A 19,093-nucleotide genomic window follows, 5' to 3' on the forward strand; every position below is an offset into this window, starting at 1 on the left:
AGTTGTGATGGAATCTTGCCAGAACTCAGATTGTTCGAACCTAGCCTCCCATTTATGTCGCCTCGTATACATGCGTTCAATTACGCTTTCTTAATTGTAATAGTAATTAATTCTTAATTGACAGCATTTAAGGCCTCAACAAAGCTTTAAAAAAATATGATGGTAGACATCTTTGAGACATTACCAAATTAATACATAAGTGACAATTTTGATGTCAGATCCAATGCATTATTTTAACTTTCTGAACAATTGACTTGCTGTCGTATGTTTTCGTGAGACATGATATGTAGGTGCATAAACTGATTATATTTATTTCTGATATTGGTTTTCGCATGAATTACAACACATTTGTTAACTTCAATTACTGTTAAAAGTTGACAAACGTCCTGCTCGGAAATGACAACATTGTCCTGAAGTGTTTAACTTATTTCTTTTTATATAAGAGGACAGGAATTTGTTCATGTCATTTATTGAAATAGGTAACAGATTGAGCTGTACGACCGAGCTTAGTCTTATGCAAAGGTATTCGTGGAAATAAAATGGTACTTAAACTTGATTAATTTATGCACAGATTATTTGCATTGAAAATATATGCGTGCAACTGACGTTGCCGTTGTGCATGGTTGGAGGGCTATGCAGTGTCCCGGTAATCGACAATGCTGGGTTATATGTCTGCAGCGGCATGGCTGTTTGATTCAGGAAGTAAAATGTAAATCCTCTAGGTTAAATTGTATAACATATATTTAGAATGACGCGGCCTGAATCTACAAAATCTTGTGAAAGCTAAAGGGACTATAGGCTTCGAGTTTTACATATACGTGTGTAGGGATTGAACAATATGATAAGTTAAATGAATAATACTAAAGCGAATAGGGATTGAATCTCTTCTGAAATTGTCAATTTACATGTAAGGCAGGTATTTGATAAATGAATGCTCGTGTGATATTAAATAACTCGAGTGTTCACCTGACCACATTGTGTCACGTGTTGTCAGGAAAACGAGAACCATATAACGAAGAGAATAGGGATTGAATCTCTTCTGAAATTGTCAATTTACATGTAAGGCAGGTATTTGATAAATGAATGCTCGTGTGATATTGAACAACTCGAGTGATCACCTGACCACATTTTGTCACATGTTGTCAGGAAAACGAGAACCATATAACGAGGAATATTGTTAATCGAACCACGCCCATACATAACCACACATCTCGTGTGTGTACACTGAACCGGTAACGTGACACGCTATAACGAGGCGTCCTTCTTTTCAATAACAAGTTTCTTCCTGGTCGAACGTTTGTCTCTGCCGAACAATAGAACAACCAGGATAACATAAATGACAGCAAATTATTTGTAGCTGTATATTTCATTGATTTGGTTGAAATATTCATATGAAGTGTTAAGTGTCATACCAAGTGGCAATTAATGATTCGCCTTAGATGTAAAAGGTCATTGTGTACTGTTCTATATCGTAAGCCGAATCTAGATCACCCCAATAGCATCTCATCCGTGTATCTGTTTTATTCTCAATAGTAGGTGCAGTGCACAGACAATAAGAAAGAAAAGATTGGTCGTTAGTGTTGAGTTATATTGTAGATACGTGCATGACACACTTTCATTTGTAGTCTATGAGGAAACCGTAGACTAATCAGATTACATTTAATGTTATCATGTCCGTCCCGACGCTTTATTCAAAACTGTTAGTGTCTACTGTCTTTATGCGTACCCCAATCCTTTATTTAACACTATTAGTGTCGCCTGTCCTGATGTCGACTCCAATCCTTGATGTAACACTATTGTTGTCGACTGTCCTGATGTCCACTCCAATCCTTTATTTAACACTGTTAGTCTCGACTGTCCTGATGTCGACGCCAGTCCTTTATTTAACACTGTTAGTGTCGACTGCCCTCATGTCCAACACAACCCTTTATTTAACACTGTCAGTGTCGACTGTCCTGATGTCGACGCCAATCCTTTATTTAACACTGATAGTGTCGACTGTCCTCATGACCACTTCAATCCTTTATTTTAGATTAACACTGTGAGAGTCGGCTTCCCTTATGTCCACTTCAATCCTTTATTTAACACTGTTAGAGTCGACTGTCCTCATTTCCACTTCAATCCTTTTTTTAACACTGTTAGTGTCGCCTGTCCTCATGTCCACTCCAATCCTTTATTTAACACTGTGAGAGTCGGCTTCACTCATGTCCACTTCAATCCTTTATTTAACACTTTTAGTATCGACTGTCCTCATGTCGACTCCAATCCTTTATTTAACACTGTTAGTGTCGACTCTCCCCATGTCCACTTCAATCCTTTATTTAACACTGTTAGAGTCGACTGTACTCATGTACACTCCAATTCTTTATGTATTTATGTTGGTGTCTAATCTTCTCCATGTATACACCAAGGCTATATTCAAAACTTTTGGTTAACACAAAAGCTATTGATAAGTATTTTGTAATACTCGATACTGAGTTTGTGTTGAGGTTGTGACTAAGCTTAACTTAGGCCAATGCATTTTCGATTTGTTTAAACGAACACATGTTTGTGACACACCTTTCAGTCAATCCACTTTTCTCAAGGTTTTGGATTTGTTTGGATATATATTAAACGGTTGGTGATCACCTATCCTTTCTGTACTTATTCAAGGTTACGTGTATCAATGTTTTCTTCCTTCAGGATGTATATTCTATCCTTTATTCAAGTTCTCGTTACTGATTATATGAAGGATTTACGAGCGTATTGGAACGAAAGAGATATCTCTTGATCGTATCGCACAGAAACTTCGGAAATATTCTTTTTAGATTTAAGCGGGTCTTTTTAAATATTGAAGAACAATCAAAGGAGATATGTGGCTATGAATAGATCACTGAGAATATGGCCAGTTTGCAATTACAAAATATAGAACAAATTCCACGTTATATTTATTTGTTTATACAATAAATTATTTAGCAAATATATCTGTCGGAAAATTTATGAAAATATCCTAGCTTCAATACCCTTATGTGATGTTTGGGCACAATGAACGTTTATAAAAAGATTTATCACACTACTTATTATATGCTTACGAAAAACGAAAATCGATTGTAATGAACTGACATAGTCCGTACATGCTGCGCGTAAATGGTTTAGTATATGGGCCCGAGGGCTTTCATGCAAATAAACGTCTTCGTCGTCTTCTTCATCTTCTTCGTCTTCAGTCAGTTGTATATATTTGTAAAAAAAGCCTCACGAAAGGGTGTATATGTTTTGTAATACATTTGAAATACAATAGCGATAGACATGTTCTCATAGATAATTTCTTCACTATCATCATAAGTTTGTGTTGTCTGTGTCCTAAATGAACGTACGAACAGGTGAAACTGTTATCAAAGGTTTTTAAGTACTAAGCCTGTTTGTCTAGCATCCGGCAAATAACACTATCTGTGATCTGGTACATTTGTAGTACACCGGTGAAAAGCATGCATCCCATGGATACGCCCAACTGCGTTTCGAAAAAGCTCACAGCACAGCTGTGACAGAGGGACGAACTTCACTTGTATAATGTATTCTTCACGAATGCTGGTGTAAGGGAGGGAACTCGGGTATTCACTCTAAGTAAACAAATAACGCTCCCTGTGCACAGGCTGTAGACAAAGACCATGACGACAAGTTGGTTAGTCATTCAAACCACATAATTGTCATACTAACATGATCCTCAGATCATATGGGTCGGGTTACAAACGAGTAGGATAAGAATGGCTGTTTCATCTTTGGCGTTTGTTCCTTTGCAATAACTATTGGCTTTTAATTGTTTCAATCATTATTTGCCTGACGTAATGACCAGAGAGGACAACGTTTGACAAAATTGTTTTTAAGACTTTTACTCGCCAGTAACTAAACCCCACTAATCAGGATGGTACACCAAGTAAGATGCAACATGATATCATCGTTCAGATGGCAGGGTTTCGAGACTAACTGCACTTCTCGTGAACATGTTGTCACTGTCACTGTCCATGTGGTCGGAAGGTGTGATGTGTCTATGAATGACACTATGTTTGTTTCTTTCTCTGTTCAACCCTAAACATCCCATCCATTACTCAATTCGGCCGTCATCATCCTACCATACATGCCCCTGCGAATACCATAAGATTGCTTATCCAGCATGCTGCATCTATCCTTTCCATCTTGTACTATATATAGTCATATCTTGGAATGTCAGCATAATTAGTGAGTAAAAGTAAAATAAATAACGCAGATTTCCATGTTTCCAAATCTATGGTAAAAATTCAATAATAATAATAATCGGGGTTAATAATCGAAACCACAATTAGTGACTTTTCACATGTAGCTACTGCTCGCAAATATCCACCTAGATTTAACGAATTCTGCCGTTCTACCGGTTCTTATACAGATACAATATAGCTGACTATTGAATCAAGTATTTCCCCACATGTTAGAGCACCATTCGGGGCTTCTGACTATATCGTTGCAACTCCAACTTAGACAAAAATATTCGATTTTCCGATTGTAGGTAGTACTGTATACTATTTTAGTGTTAATCATTGTTCAAACCGATCAAAGCCTTATCAACAAATTCGCAGAGCTGGGTCCTTCATGCGTGGCCTGCCCGAAAACGATGATCATGGGCTCCAATCATAGATTCGCTTTGTCCAGACTGGATAAGCCAGCCGGTTCTGTACAGCTGTAATAGTGGTGTCTGCGGAAAGTGACTTACAACTATGTTCGAAATGACACGCTTGAGAAATGCTGTGTACCGATAATGTGTCAAGCACCTCGTTTTTATCGTCGACAATGAGATAATGTCCTGATGGTGTTACAATCCACGTGAAATCGAAAGGTCCCAAAACGGGAATTTGTGTATGGCACCGTACGACGTTCATTAACAATGTCAATTTCAAATAAACCGGACACATTGTTGTCACAGTAAATAAAGATTCATGTCTGTAAATGACATATATTTGGTCAGTGTCACATAAACACATTTATTACATTCCAATAACAGGCGTATTACATTAATAAAAGATACAACATCTAATTTTCCCAAAAGAAATTTTGTTAAACCAAGTAACATTTACTAAACCTTCATGCTGAAATACAATTTTGACACTTGAGATGAAGAATTGTTTGGATTAATTACCGATTATTTTGCGACCTGAACTAATCCTAAACATAGTACTCTTGATCCTTTTATTTGGATTGTCTGTATTTTGAATACAAAACCCTTTTAGAGAGTTGTGAAATGTAACAAATGATATATTTGGGAGTACATTTTCTTAGTAAAGTACAAATTCTAGAACTCTTTGTGATCCGGGATTCGAACCCCCACTCTCAGAGTGAGATACCCAATCGCCAACACAGCGATATAACCCACTCAGGCACTGAAGTCCTACAACTGTTAGTCTAGAACATGTACCCCTGCCTGGGTCATATCGCTGACGGTACTTGTCTATACTGTTTTTGAAAAATATATTGAAGATCATATTCAAACTAAACAAGTGAAACGAACCAAAAATACCAAAATATAGATTATATATGTTTGTATATAATGGCCACATAGCCAATTCATTTCACCCACCAGTACCAAAAACAAAGTAGACCAGTGAAACCGCCTCATCTGTTTCATATTTAGGTCTGTGCATTAAGATCCTAGGTAACAAAAAACTATCCACAAGACTGATTACTTCAACTTTCAAATATTCACCTTTTGAGGCATCCATGACAAAAATGATGTCGTGTCCGATTCACTGTTTTGACTTGTGCCATATGTGCACGTGTTTTTTTAGGTGAACACTTGACTTGCCTGTGCAAGTGTTAGTGACGGAAGGCATCTTTTCAAGAACACCTGTCATCATCACTATTTGAGAGTGATTCATTAACACATGCTTATGACAGTCGAAATCGGACAAAGGCCTCGGCTTTACGTAGGGATTCTTCATGATTATTGAAATGGTTTTGATTGACATGATTTGAGACAACAGCATACAGGTGTATATTTTGCACATAATCAATGTCATATTCTTACATTTTAGCATTGAAAAGATAGGACAACATGATCGAAGGGTAACAACGTCAACAGGTAATCATTAGAGATGGAAAAGCAATGGTACAGCAAAGCCTGTGTCTATTGGGTGTATCAGCCATAACACCTGTCACGCACATTAACATACATGTACGTACATGTAGGTTCATACATCAGGGTGCATACTAATCACAAACTACATAGCAATGTTATTGCTTCTAGGCTTACATTTTGCATTGCAGAAAACATGCAAGTTATTCCATACACTACTGCTTCTTGTTGTCTTATCTAAACCTGGTTTCAGTAGTTATCCTTCCATAATCATGACCATCTGCATTCTGGTAAGTTGCAAGCTGGTCGTACGTATTATCTGGGGCCCGAGGGGACTGTCCAGACACATAGTTTACATAACCCTCATTACTGCGACTGCTGTTGACAGTCACCATCTGAGCATCAGGAATCTCGTCATATGTGTCATTTTGGTCTGGGTGAAACTTGGCGATCACTTGATTTCTGTTCTTCTTTGGCCTTTCCCTTTGTGCTTTTCTATAAGAAATCAGAATTCTTTTATGTAGGCACATGGATATGGAAGAATTGGTGCACCGTTTAATAACTTCAGTGACTCAGAACAGTGTGTTTCATTGTGTGTTACAATCCTGTGTATTTCAGTCACATGGTTGTATATGCTGTGGCTTGGTGGTGGACAGTTACTGAGAACACCAGTCCTGTGGCTGAAAGTCGAATGAGTCACCAGGACGGGCGATGAATTACAGCAATCTTTACTTAGGAGTAAGTGAATGTTTAAAGTCAAAGTAACTTTACAGCAATATCACGGCAGTTTGGCTGAGATTGCTAACATTGTTGCCTGTTGTATTTCTATTCGTTGACTATGTTCTATGAATAGAAACAGCTGAAGGGATGAAACAGAAGCTATAACTTGATCAGGGTTTCTAGCCGATGTACCCTGGCCAGTGTTGATGAATTTGCAAATGTAACATTGCACTCACCTCAGAAATTGCAAATAGGAAATGGAGATAATAGATAGAATTGTAAAATGATAACATGTCCTTTCACGATCACATTTACGAATAAATATTTACAGAATCAGCTTTTAAACTAAGTTATGGCGGCCTATAAACAAAGCTGTCTCAGCTCTAAGATTGGCGTAAATGAGTCGTGTATCGAAAAACAACCTAGCTAAGTCTACTCTCGAAGCTGTTTTAGTGCAAAGCTTTTCTAAGTTTACGAACAAAATTAAGACAGGGTCGGACCTGTCGTCGGAGCGACAATGGCCGCTAGAAGATAGCATGTTGAAGAAAATGATTCGACAGTATGTGTCTACTGTATCCTTTCTTACCACAAAACCGTGTGTTTTTCATTTTGCACTTTCAAAACACGAACAACATATCCCACAAAACACCTCTGAAACATTGTAATTATCGATTATGAGTAATGCCAAACTTCACGTCGATAACAGATCAAATGAATGTGTGTGTGTGTGTGTGTGTGTGCGTGCGTGCGTGCGTGCGTGCGTGCGTGCGGGCGGGCGGGCGGGCGTGCGTGCGGGCGTGCGTGCGTGCGGGCGTGCGTATGGATGGATGGATGTGTTTCATTGTTATCTGTTCAGGATTTCTTCTCACAACCAGCAAAAGGGTGTTCGTTCATTTGTGTTTGATGCAATCTATCTGTTTTTGGCATTTTACCATACTGGTATTATGCACGTATTTCATGTCCTGGTAAAGGTGTCCCTATTGGTAGATGTGAGATGCCATATAGTGACAGTCTACAGGAACAGATAAAGCTTAAAGAATGTCAGAAGGAAATCCTGAACCTAAAACAATGAAACATACATGCATACAGGATATTCTATTTCTTTCGTTTTTGTGAGCTTCAAGGATGAAATAGGTATCGGTCATTTTCAATGTTAAATAGAATCAGTATCGATACAAATATTGAATCAACTGGCCTGGCATAGCGTCCAAAGGCTTTTACTTGTACTTGAGATTATTCATAGCCCCGGGATAGCAAAGTTGTCTCACGCTTCAGTCAAACAATATCAGCTGAATCATTTCACAGTGGAGCAATTAGACTATCTGTAGTTTGATTTGAATATTGTTTCATAAGTTATCGCCCAAGTTTCACATATTTCGGTTACAGGTGTTTTTAAAGCGAATGAAAAGAACGTCGTTAAATGTGAGTCCCCGTATAAATCGCCACAATAGATCATGTATATAACTTCGACGTCGCACATGTGACGCCCCCGAGAAAGCTAAAGTTGTGTTGCAATGTGTCGCAAGTTTGCGTTCATTGCTACTTATTTACGCCTTTTTTTGAATTCACATTTTTGTTTTCCTTTGGCATCATCATTTTGAACTCTATTTGTTAGTCTTCAATACTTATTATATCTATCTATAAAAGACAACAGCTTTACGTTAATACTTCATTGATCAATTGTACATAACAATAACATATGGCTGCATCCTCAATCATAACATCAACATTTATAGTCAATAGTTGTTTAATTGTTTATCATGAGCCTTACATAACATATAAAACAGAAATAAGATTTCAATCTAGGGAATTCCCTGAATGACTGATGACGTCATTGGGAAACAACAAGCTCATTTTATCTCCGTTACAAAAGTGCTCCCTGTCTCAGCTAATATTTTTGTGTTAAGTAAAGTATTGTTGCGAAAGTTTTAAGACAGCTTCAAGAATAGCTCATATGGCAGTCGTAATTTTTGTCTAAGTCTTAGCCGAGTAAGCTTCATAATTAGGCCGCCTAGGCATGCTTTCGAAATAAATCACACTTACTTTCGTCGCACAATGATAAAGATGCCTATTACAACGAGTATGACAACTACCGCAGCAACTACACCTCCGACCACAGCAGCAACTGGTACTGGTGCTGAAACACACATGTCATTGGGAGATACATCAAATCGTAGTCACTTCAAGTATAGGTATGTTCATCGTGAAGTCAATGTTTAGAGCAAATTGGTGTTTACCTGATGTTGATATTTCTATTCCGTTGCTCGTAGTGCATCCATTATTCGTACAAGAAAATGCATACACGCTGAAACGAAAAAAATTTGTTGCAAAATAGTTTATGTAAAAACAATATAATGAAAAACAGAACATGTCCGCATTGACTTTGAAACTTCTTTAAACCGCTTCATGAAATATACATTTTGTGACCATTCAAGATGGTCTGTAACTTACATAAAAGTTTCTCCTGTGGGGAGTTTTCCATTACAAAAGAGATTCTTCGTGTTTCCACTGCAATCCTCATTTCCGAGAGTAAAAAGTAAACTTGATTTTCCTGTAAATACAAAACAAAATACAGGAATGACAATACAGAGTGTGATTTGAGTATTGTGTCAGCTGGTATGTGACACAAGATACTCGAATAAAGAATCCGAGTCCTGCAGGAGAAGAAACTATCTTTCCGTTTACATAGTTATACAAGAGATACAGAGATATTAAACCATGTGTGGAACGTAAACTCATTAATACATTTTGTTCATGGTTTCCAGGCACATTTAAACATCAAGCATGACGTCTTTGAAATTCATCTAGAAGTGATACACATAAGGAAGAGAATATATATTGGTGTCAACTTCTTTATTATGAGGAACACAACGTTTTGGAATACATGCTTACTCCTTCATCAGATGAATGAATGCAATGAGACAGAGAGCATATAAAATTTATATGTATGGGTAATGACAACAAAATAATAAGATAACAAAAGCTGGAAAATGACAAAGGGTAGAAACTTACAAGGGATGCTAAATGCTGATTGGCGCTGATAGGTGATTAGCAATAGACAATGGAAGCCAAAACTTTACAGTAATTAGCGCTGAAGGTATGGAAGCCAGTACGTAAGTTATCATAGATAAGTAATAGGTAATAAATGGAAAGCTGAAATTTACAAATGTAGTTCCACCAGTTGCGATCTCCAAATATTGTGGGCCCTGATTTCATAAAATCATTATTAGCACTAAGCCAGTCTAAAACAATATGCATATCACACTCAGCATACAAAACCTACTTTCTAAAATCCGGCTCATTTGCAGCCAGGTATATTCAGTAATAATAAAGTTTTAATTTCATTGTCAAGTTTGTCTTGATGCTACAGTGTATAAATATATACAAAATGTGATTCATAATATTATACTACAGCGGATATTTGTCGCTTTACGTTTTAAACCGTGTTTTTTTCTGCACGCCCGTTCAAAAGATGACAGATGGGCCAGTGTGGGGTTAACTCAACGCTATCCTTCCTTAACTGTTGAACTAATTATTAGTGTCTTCAAGGCTTTCCATATCATTAATACGTACCACTAAGTCCATCAAGCCAGTTATCTCTTGTTGCTCTGTAGGGAATACCAAAATCCTGTGCATTGGCTGCATTCCAGTTTGCCATATTGTCATAATCCACTGCAGAAGTAGTTTGACGAAGATTTCCTGTATAATGATATGCAAAATGTATATGGTACAATGAAATGTCGACGAAACTTTAAAATCTATGCTCATTGACGTTGGACATAATGACTAAGAACATTTCAATTGAATTTTAATACTGCGTTGACTCTTTTTTGCAAAATATGTAACTACAAAATATTAAGCTTTTTTCCACTTTGTGAGTCAGGTACATCTAGTAATCGAACGTTCACCTGTGCATTTGCGCATAGTTCACAAAAATATGTCAAAACAGTCAAATATTGAGAAGACCGCCAAAACTTACTGTCTTGCCCACAGTTGTCTTTTCGACACACAATGAGCCCCGTCTTGTTTACTTGGCCATTTGTGCGATCATGAAGACAGCGGGGACAAATGAGCAATGGTGGCGTCTCCGATTGCTCCGTTCCCTTTTTCACGGAATTGATAATTTCCGTCTGTAATGGAGCTAAGAAATTGAAAGCGAACATTCAAAGGATGAATGGATGCATCTTCTTTATTAAATGTACTTATCGATGAACATGTATCACCAAGCAAAGATAATATATACATGTCTGTCAGATTACGTGTTTTCATGATTATTTTGATTTTTCATCATCAATGCATCTAATGCACTACATTTATAAAAGTGGTAAATAGAAAGATACAGATATTGTAAATTGAAATTATATCGTTTTTCTTTCTACATCCTTTCTCAAAAGCATAAACAAGTCAGATTTAGTATTCATTAAAATATTGATACTTACGTCCGCTTTGTATGTAGATACTTGTTTTTACCACAGCACCAACGAAGCCCCTGTTGTAGAGGCGAACCTAAACATAATTAACCTACGATGAGATAATCTTGAACGGGAGATGAGTATTGAGATGATTCTTATTATTGGTGTGATAAATACATATGTGTGTGAGTGTGACATCAGAAGTGTAAGGGGTGGGAAAGACTAGTAATATCAGGTCACTTGATGTGTACAAATATTGCTTGACCTGAAAACTATCCTCTATCAATGGAACTAGAGGTAATCACCATTCGTCATCTTATCCTACATACATGACCCACCTGGAACTCGTACATGAATTCTGTAGTGACTGTAACAGTTTCGTCCCACATGCAGTCATTTCCTACGGCTGAGAAGTTAATATTCTTCCGTACAGGTTCCACATACACTGCCGGCTGCTGGAAAGAAAATACTCAGTTCAAATTTAACGTGCAATTGATTTGTTTTCAGGTTTTCAATGAAGCCAACTTTACTCTAGGAGGTACATGTAAGCCCTATTACCAAGTAACACATGGACTGAGATACTATGCAGTAACATAGCAACAGATATATTTTTGTTTGAATTGTTTGTTTGTTGTTTAAACTCCGCACTCTGCAATATTCCAGCTATATGACGGCGGTCTGTAATTAATTGAGTGGACCAGAAAATCCGGTGATTGATATCATGGACATCGATATACGCAACTGAGAAACGATGACATTCAACAACCAAGTCAGCGAGCCTGACCACCCGATCCTGTTCGTCGCCTCTTACGACAAGGATTGTCGCCTTTTACGGCAAGCTGAAGACCTATTCTACCCCGCATCTAAAAGTTCCTGTAAGCCCACCGTGACGCACAAGTACAAAAATGCACGTTCTGGCTTCTCGTGAATGAAACTAGAGTTGAGTATATCTATAAATCTTAATTCGGTCGGGTAGCCTAGTTGTTAAAGCTTTCAACATTCGGTTCACAACACAACACTACAAGTGTCTAATTAACACATTCATCTTACGTTTGTAAAGAAATTCAGGTTGGCGTTGACAATTTCTCCATTTCGTCCATCCTTCTGTTTGGGACACTTCCACGACACTCGGACCCTGTTAAATTCATTGGGAAAATTTGTGATCCGGAAGTTCGTCGAAGCAGTCGGTTCTGAAGAAATCAATCACATTTATAATATACTGACACAAATTCATCTTTCGATTATCAGTTTGAGAAAATTTGTGATCCGGAAGTTCGTCGAAGCAGTCGGTTCTGAAGAAATCAATCACATTTACAATATACTGACACAAATTCATCTTTCGATTATCAGTTTGAGAAAAACATCAAATAAAGTCGGCAAAAGTCGTTAAATAATGCGTGTATAAACTGAACCTTATGACAAGATAACCACTGTGTAGGTTCTTATTTGTGTCAGAGTGACATCAGAATCTTGAAGTCTTGTATGTGACGTGTGTCTACAATGTTCTCATTCATCAAGTTTAAGGCGATCATATATAATGTTTCCACAGTGAGACCCCTTTTTAGTCACCCTAATCATAGTACCTGATTCCATCGTCCTCCCAGAGCTGCTGCTGACAATAGCCGAAGCACCAATGAGTGTCTCAGCTACAATATCAAACTTGTAAAACCAGTAGCTGGAGAGATTGCCAATTGTATACGCCTTAGTTGCCCAATCTGAAATATGAAGTCCCCAACAGCTTTGAGAGAAATATTAAAACACAATGTTATATCCAGTTGTGTTTAATGTTACACAGAAGTCTTTCCAATGACAACGACCAAAAGGTTGTGCGACAAACTTTAAGCCAACCACACTCTTCAGTCAGGTAGATAGGTAAAACTACTATATATTATAAATGCTTATAATTAGGTGAGAGTGCCAAATTTGACAAAAAACAGAAAGACAATTAAATTCAACCTACAAACATTCAAAATGCCAACAATTTCAAAGATTGCTTCCAAGAACACACATGGCATTGTGGTTTGGGGTTATCACCTTGTATTTTCATCCTCAGCGTGAGCCCAGTTTGTGGATGCCAGTGTACATACAGAATCCTACATTCATTCTCGTTTGATACCATTTTTACGAAACGAGTAGGCTTTTATGGTATCTGACCGAACGAAAGTTCACATTATCATCAGCTTTTAAGTGTTACGATCAAAGACAAGTCCAACTACAGTGCTACCTATTCAACATAAAACTTAGATAGATGACAAACATACCTCCTGAAATTGGTATGATCTTCAAAGTGTCGTAACCCTCGCCGTCTTCCCGCTGTTCGTACACAGTTACGTTGTATTGAGTCACACCAGGTCGGGGCTGTGGAGGATCCCATGTCAGAGTTATCTCGTTTGATGACGTGCTCTGTGCCTTGAAGTTTGTAGGTTCACCAGCAGCTGAAATTAATATATTTGTGTTGTATGAGTGGTGAAGAATTCAAATACTTGAGAGAGAGCAAAGGACCGGCCCAATAATTCTTTATAAATAGCGTGTACAGAAGCATACATTATATAGTGTCATAATCTATACTTCATTCATGTGTCACAGATGACCTTCTGGCTTACGCCGATGATGTCCTTTGTTGTTTCATTATCACATTAATTATTCATAATGGTAAACTTGGTCGTGGTCATACTGTTATATCGAACATCATTTATTTTATTATTTTTTGTTGTTTGATGATTGTGTAATATAGGTGCATAATTAACACGGAAAGCTCCAAGACCTCGTATTTAGACGAGGGGATAATTTGCCTGCGTGACCTACTAATAAACAGCAACTAACGATATTTCGGACTGATATTCAACTCCACGGTTGATATGCGCAGTAGCATTTCAGATTTAGCTGCCTGGAAAAAGGGCTCTGTTGGAGGTTACAAAGGATATTAAGCAGACATATTTCAAAATACATAAGACAAAAGAGATCTAACCTGTCCCGCTATATATCTATCTACAATTAGTGTTTTTTTCCAGCATTATGATAAATAATCGTTATGCCCGAATAATGTCTTACATTGAAATAATAAAATGTTAACATGGTGAATGGGTTGTATTCCACTCGACGTAAATTGAAATATTACCATGCAATATAATGCAATATGGCTTAGATATACAAAATCCATGGAACCTAAGACAAATATTATATGTCACTTAATAGTGAGAAATGGATCTCAAAGACTTTCATGTGAGTGTTTGAACAGATTTATTTTCACACGTTTCGTATAAACAATCGCTCAACGTATATTTTCAAATGGAAAAACTGCGGTATGGTATCTCAGTGGGCTTTCGCTATAAATCGGCATCAATTAAACAACGCGACGTTAAACAAACGTAGGTAGGTGAGGTTAGGTGAAATTGGGTTTAACGTCGCGTAGGTGAGGTGAGGTGAGGTGAGGTGAGGTGAAATTGGGTTTAACGTCGCGTCCAAGATTGTTGCACTTATATAGCGACGTGCATGCACGTGTGTGTGTGTGTGTGTGTGTGTGTGTGTGGCTGCTTGTACTAGTCCGGACTGATGCCGATTTATAGTGCTAGCCCACTGAGATACCATGCCGCAGTTTAACATGAATACCCCACTCAGACACAGTATACTGACTCCGAACCGACCAGTCCTTGTTTTTTAGCGCCTTAATGCCGAGCCCAAGACAGGGTAACAACAAACGTCTTTTGGTATGACGCGGCCGGGGATCGAACCCCGGACCTTCCGCTCTCCGGACGGACGCTCTACCACAAGACCACGGAGGCGGTCAAAGCGTTTGTAGGGACGTAGAGAAGTGTTTGACTGGTCGAAATGAAGAAACATGTAACAATGTACACACTTAGTTGAGGGCTGGTTTTCTTACATGTCGGTTCATGTGGTTATGACTGTGTATGACTGTTTTGAACTGTATGTATCGATGGTATAACATGATCACCTCTGTGGTCTATATTAGGGTTATAACATAGATGCCGTTTTTAAGCAATAAAAAGTATTCACATTGTCTATATCGTCATTCTATACTTGACAGTATAACGCATTGACACCAATGTTCACTTACATGCGGGCCAGTGTACTCAGAATAATAATAAATACTCTTTCACTCTTGAATAGGTTGTAATCATGTCCATCAGTTTAGGCGCTGTGTGATGACATGGAACCTAGTCCAGTCGAAACAGCATCTCCCCTGTGTACGGAAGGTCGGGGGTTTGGTTCCCGACCTCGTCATACCCAAATGCGTTAAAATACGGTACTTGTTACCACGCCTGGCGCTCGGCTTTAATAATATAAAACAAGGACTGGTCGGCTCGGAGTCTATATATTGTGTCTTAGTGGGGTATTCGTATGGTATCTCAGTGGGAAAGCACTACAAAACCGGCATTAGTCGGGACGAGTACATATGCATGTATACACACGTAGATATGTAGACAAACAGAGAATACATGACTTTGTCTAGAAATCAAACTTCACCCCACCTTCTTCAGGTGTGTGTAAATAGACTCGGTCCGATGTTCCCGGTCCGTCTTCATTTACAGCTACTACGTCTATGCTGTAGGGTGTATCTGGGTTCAGGCCTGTTATGTTGTGCTGAATAACGTGGGAGGTACTTTCAATGTCAACCCGAGATATCACCACTGTCATGTATGTTGCACATTCGATCTGCATCTGTGGTACAATCTGTAAAAATGTTAAACATATCTGTCATCAGTTTATTGCGAAGGCTTTTCATAATGTGGAAACAACATGTAGCTGTTGATGTTATTGATGTTTTTGATCTTATGTTTTTCTCAACACATGAATCAGCTTTACACTCACTATGAAACACAGTTTGAAACTACCTCTGCAAACGATTAATGTGTTAACTTCCCATTTACTTGGGCTTTGGTGGTTCGATTCCCGGCCCCGTCATACCTAAAATACTTCGAATATAGTGTTGTTAGTGTTGAAACACGTGAAAAGATATCAATTGTTGTTATGCAGACTGACCAGTTTAGCGTCAGTATTATATGTCCCATTAGTGTATCCATGCGGTATTAGGGTAACTGAGGCGTGGCGTGTATATCGCTGTGGGCTAGCACTATAAAAGTGGCACCATTCCGGACTTGCACAAGGAGCCCCACACACGTTCATACATGTGTGAAAAAATCTTAAACGAAACGTTCAACCCCATGTAAACCTCACCACCACCATTAAGACTAATATTCCTCTCTTCAAATAATCATTTTTTTCGGTGCAGAACCTGACGTCATAGACATTATATAGAATACTAAACGAGCTCCCGTGTAATACTTATTTTATGAAACGAGTGAATAGTTTCATAAAATTGGTTTTACACGGGAGCGAGTTAAGTATTTTATTTATTACTTCCTATTTATAACGTTTTTAGAATTTTACTGTTGAGTATGAATAGGCTGACACCTACACGATCCACGGCATAGTCCAATTAAGTTTAACAGAATAATACTTCAAACACGTAGTTGAAACGTATGAATTTAATACCACACAACGGTGCACCTTTAGAATTCAGGCGTCCGGTCAACAAAATTATCGTAGGGCTAAGACTATCACAACTCACATACGTTAACTTAACGACTGTCGTTGCTCTACAATACAATCGCCTTGTGGAACGGGCCTTGCACCTCAAACTTTACTATAACGTCACAATACCCGATGACGTAATTTGTGGAATTTTGTTGCAAGATCCATCGGCGAAACGATGTCATGTGACGTCAGCCTAGTAACAAGGTGATCTCAGTGATCTATCAACTCCACACGCAATGTCTTAGAATAAGCCAAGGGATGTTGAGAGCTTTCAATATTTGTTTATGAAACGTGTTCCGTGAGTACATGAGCACGCGTTTTGGTATTACACAATGAATACAGCTGTATGTTTATTAAACGGGTGATCTCTTCACGGGCAAGTAATAAACATTGTAACGTCATGCATAATGGAGGGGCGGTCGGGTAGCCTAGTGGTTAAGTGCTATGGTTCGTCACGCCGAAGACCCGGGTTCGATTCCCGACATGGGTACAATTTATGAAACCCATTTCTGGTGTCCCCAACCGTGATATTGCTTGAATACTGCTCAAAGCGGCGTGAAACCATACTCACTCACTCATGCGCAATGCACTATGCACAATACCTTTACATAACAGTGTATCTTGCACATATCTTGTACACTTGTTTACCATAGTTCTGTTACATTCAGTGCAGTTTATGACGACCCGCCTCACACACATTGAAGAAATGCCTGTCGTCACGTCTACAATGTAGTCATAGATATTCCCGTTAGGTTGGCGTGGTCTGCTCCATTCCACAGCAAGAGAGCGGGAAGTGTTGTCAAACGACTTCAGATTGGTAACTCTTCCGGCAGCTGAAGACATAATCAGCCTGTAATTGCTATGAAATTATGTGAACCTGGACTATTTCCGATGAAACGGAATTTTCATTGCCAAAATTCATCTTTGTGTCTAGTGTGTAATCGCTGTTGATAGCTGTTGTGTTTAAAGACAATAAGCATTGTTCTCGGATTTAGACTATTGGATATGGACTAGCACTTGTAAATTGTGTTAAATGTCAAATGTTTGAACTTAAAAGGGAATAGCTTTTCATCGGAACCTACCTGAACCTATATTTATTATGATACATTAAAAGTTTTAAAAGTGATTGGGTGCCCTAATGATATGTGTTGCATGAATGACGATTTTATGTCACTGACCATAACAGCATATCATGTACATGTACACAGATTATTCACATGAGTTATAGTTTGAAATGTACAGCTTTTTTGGCAAAGTCATCAGAAACAAACCTTGGAAAATATATTGGATGTTCCGCTAGAAATATTACGTAAGTCACACACTTAACGTTACTATACAATATGCTTTTTTATAATGAGATCAGAATTCTTACGATGTGCTTGTACTCTGATCAAGAGGGTATACGGTGAACTAAGGAGGTTCCCACTCTGTGTTTTTATGTTCAGGGTGTACGACACAGCTGGGACAACACCAGTGAAGACGACAGAGATGAGTTCCTGTCCACTGCCGTGGAGACGTTCTCGTCTTTGGTAATATGTATCTCCATCCCGCCCACTGAGTGTCACAATGTACTTGTCTGCATCCCCCTCAGCCTTGGAAAACACAATGGTGATGTCTGGAGCTGTCCTGTTGGTTTTGCTATCCAGGCCCAAGATAGAAGCTGGTGCTGAAATAACGGCTTATATGTGGTAGGTTGGAGTCCCATCAATTACTTGATAGTAAATGGCTGTCGAGAAACGGATCTCACAAACAGATTTAGAATCAGGCGATTCTGGACATGAATAGTTACACTTATTACCGGTCTAAGGACAGTTAAATCAGAAATTGTGGTTATCCCATTATATGGCCATGTCTGTGGTCCAGTCTGAACGTAATCACCCTGAGACTCTAGTCGCTAACCTGAGTATACCACAGCTATAGAGTCGTGCTGCATACAATACATCTCTGCAGATAAAGTTACAATGTAACAAAGTTGGTGTACACAATTATTTTACGAAGTGACTTCACGATACTATGAGATTCTTGAGCCAATAAAGTGCATGATGAACAAATAGTGTTAACCTAAGAATATTATAAGAATATATTTTTATAGTTTATATATAGAATTCAACAGAGATTAGCATGAATACAAATTTGGTAAACGCAGGTATTTCAGTGGAATATATGCTTCCCTAAAGTCAGTATAAACAGTACAAACAAGCAGTATATATATGAAATTCATCCTATAAACAAGTTTGACAGAAAGGACACAATCTCATTGGCTTCGGTAAAGAACGATGTTGTCCAATGTTAACCATTATTTCAGACAAACCGATCTTGAATATGTTAT

At 38.3% G+C, this 19,093-nt stretch overlaps 1 protein-coding gene across 1 annotated transcript in view; it reads right to left on the reverse strand.

The window, feature by feature from the left end:
• Nucleotides 1-5,334: 5,334 nt before the first annotated feature.
• Nucleotides 5,335-19,093, reverse strand: part of LOC139473724 (uncharacterized) — a 65,364-nt gene continuing 51,605 nt past the window's right edge. The window contains exons 12-25 of the mRNA XM_071256444.1: nt 18,137-18,430; nt 17,413-17,597; nt 15,699-15,900; nt 13,470-13,643; nt 12,792-12,923; nt 12,259-12,398; nt 11,547-11,663; nt 11,236-11,302; nt 10,776-10,937; nt 10,370-10,495; nt 9,248-9,347; nt 9,034-9,101; nt 8,840-8,933; nt 5,335-6,571 (exon numbers count right to left, since the gene is read on the reverse strand). Of these exons, the coding sequence (XP_071112545.1) occupies nt 6,310-6,571; nt 8,840-8,933; nt 9,034-9,101; nt 9,248-9,347; nt 10,370-10,495; nt 10,776-10,937; nt 11,236-11,302; nt 11,547-11,663; nt 12,259-12,398; nt 12,792-12,923; nt 13,470-13,643; nt 15,699-15,900; nt 17,413-17,597; nt 18,137-18,430 (2,123 nt within the window). The 3' untranslated portion in view covers nt 5,335-6,309. The remainder of the gene's footprint in view (nt 6,572-8,839; nt 8,934-9,033; nt 9,102-9,247; nt 9,348-10,369; nt 10,496-10,775; nt 10,938-11,235; nt 11,303-11,546; nt 11,664-12,258; nt 12,399-12,791; nt 12,924-13,469; nt 13,644-15,698; nt 15,901-17,412; nt 17,598-18,136; nt 18,431-19,093) is intronic.

This window comes from Haliotis cracherodii, unplaced genomic scaffold, assembly GCF_022045235.1.
Source record: "Haliotis cracherodii isolate W230 unplaced genomic scaffold, xgHalCrac1.p SCAF_3, whole genome shotgun sequence".
In the NCBI taxonomy this organism is placed as follows: domain Eukaryota; kingdom Metazoa; phylum Mollusca; class Gastropoda; order Lepetellida; family Haliotidae; genus Haliotis; species Haliotis cracherodii.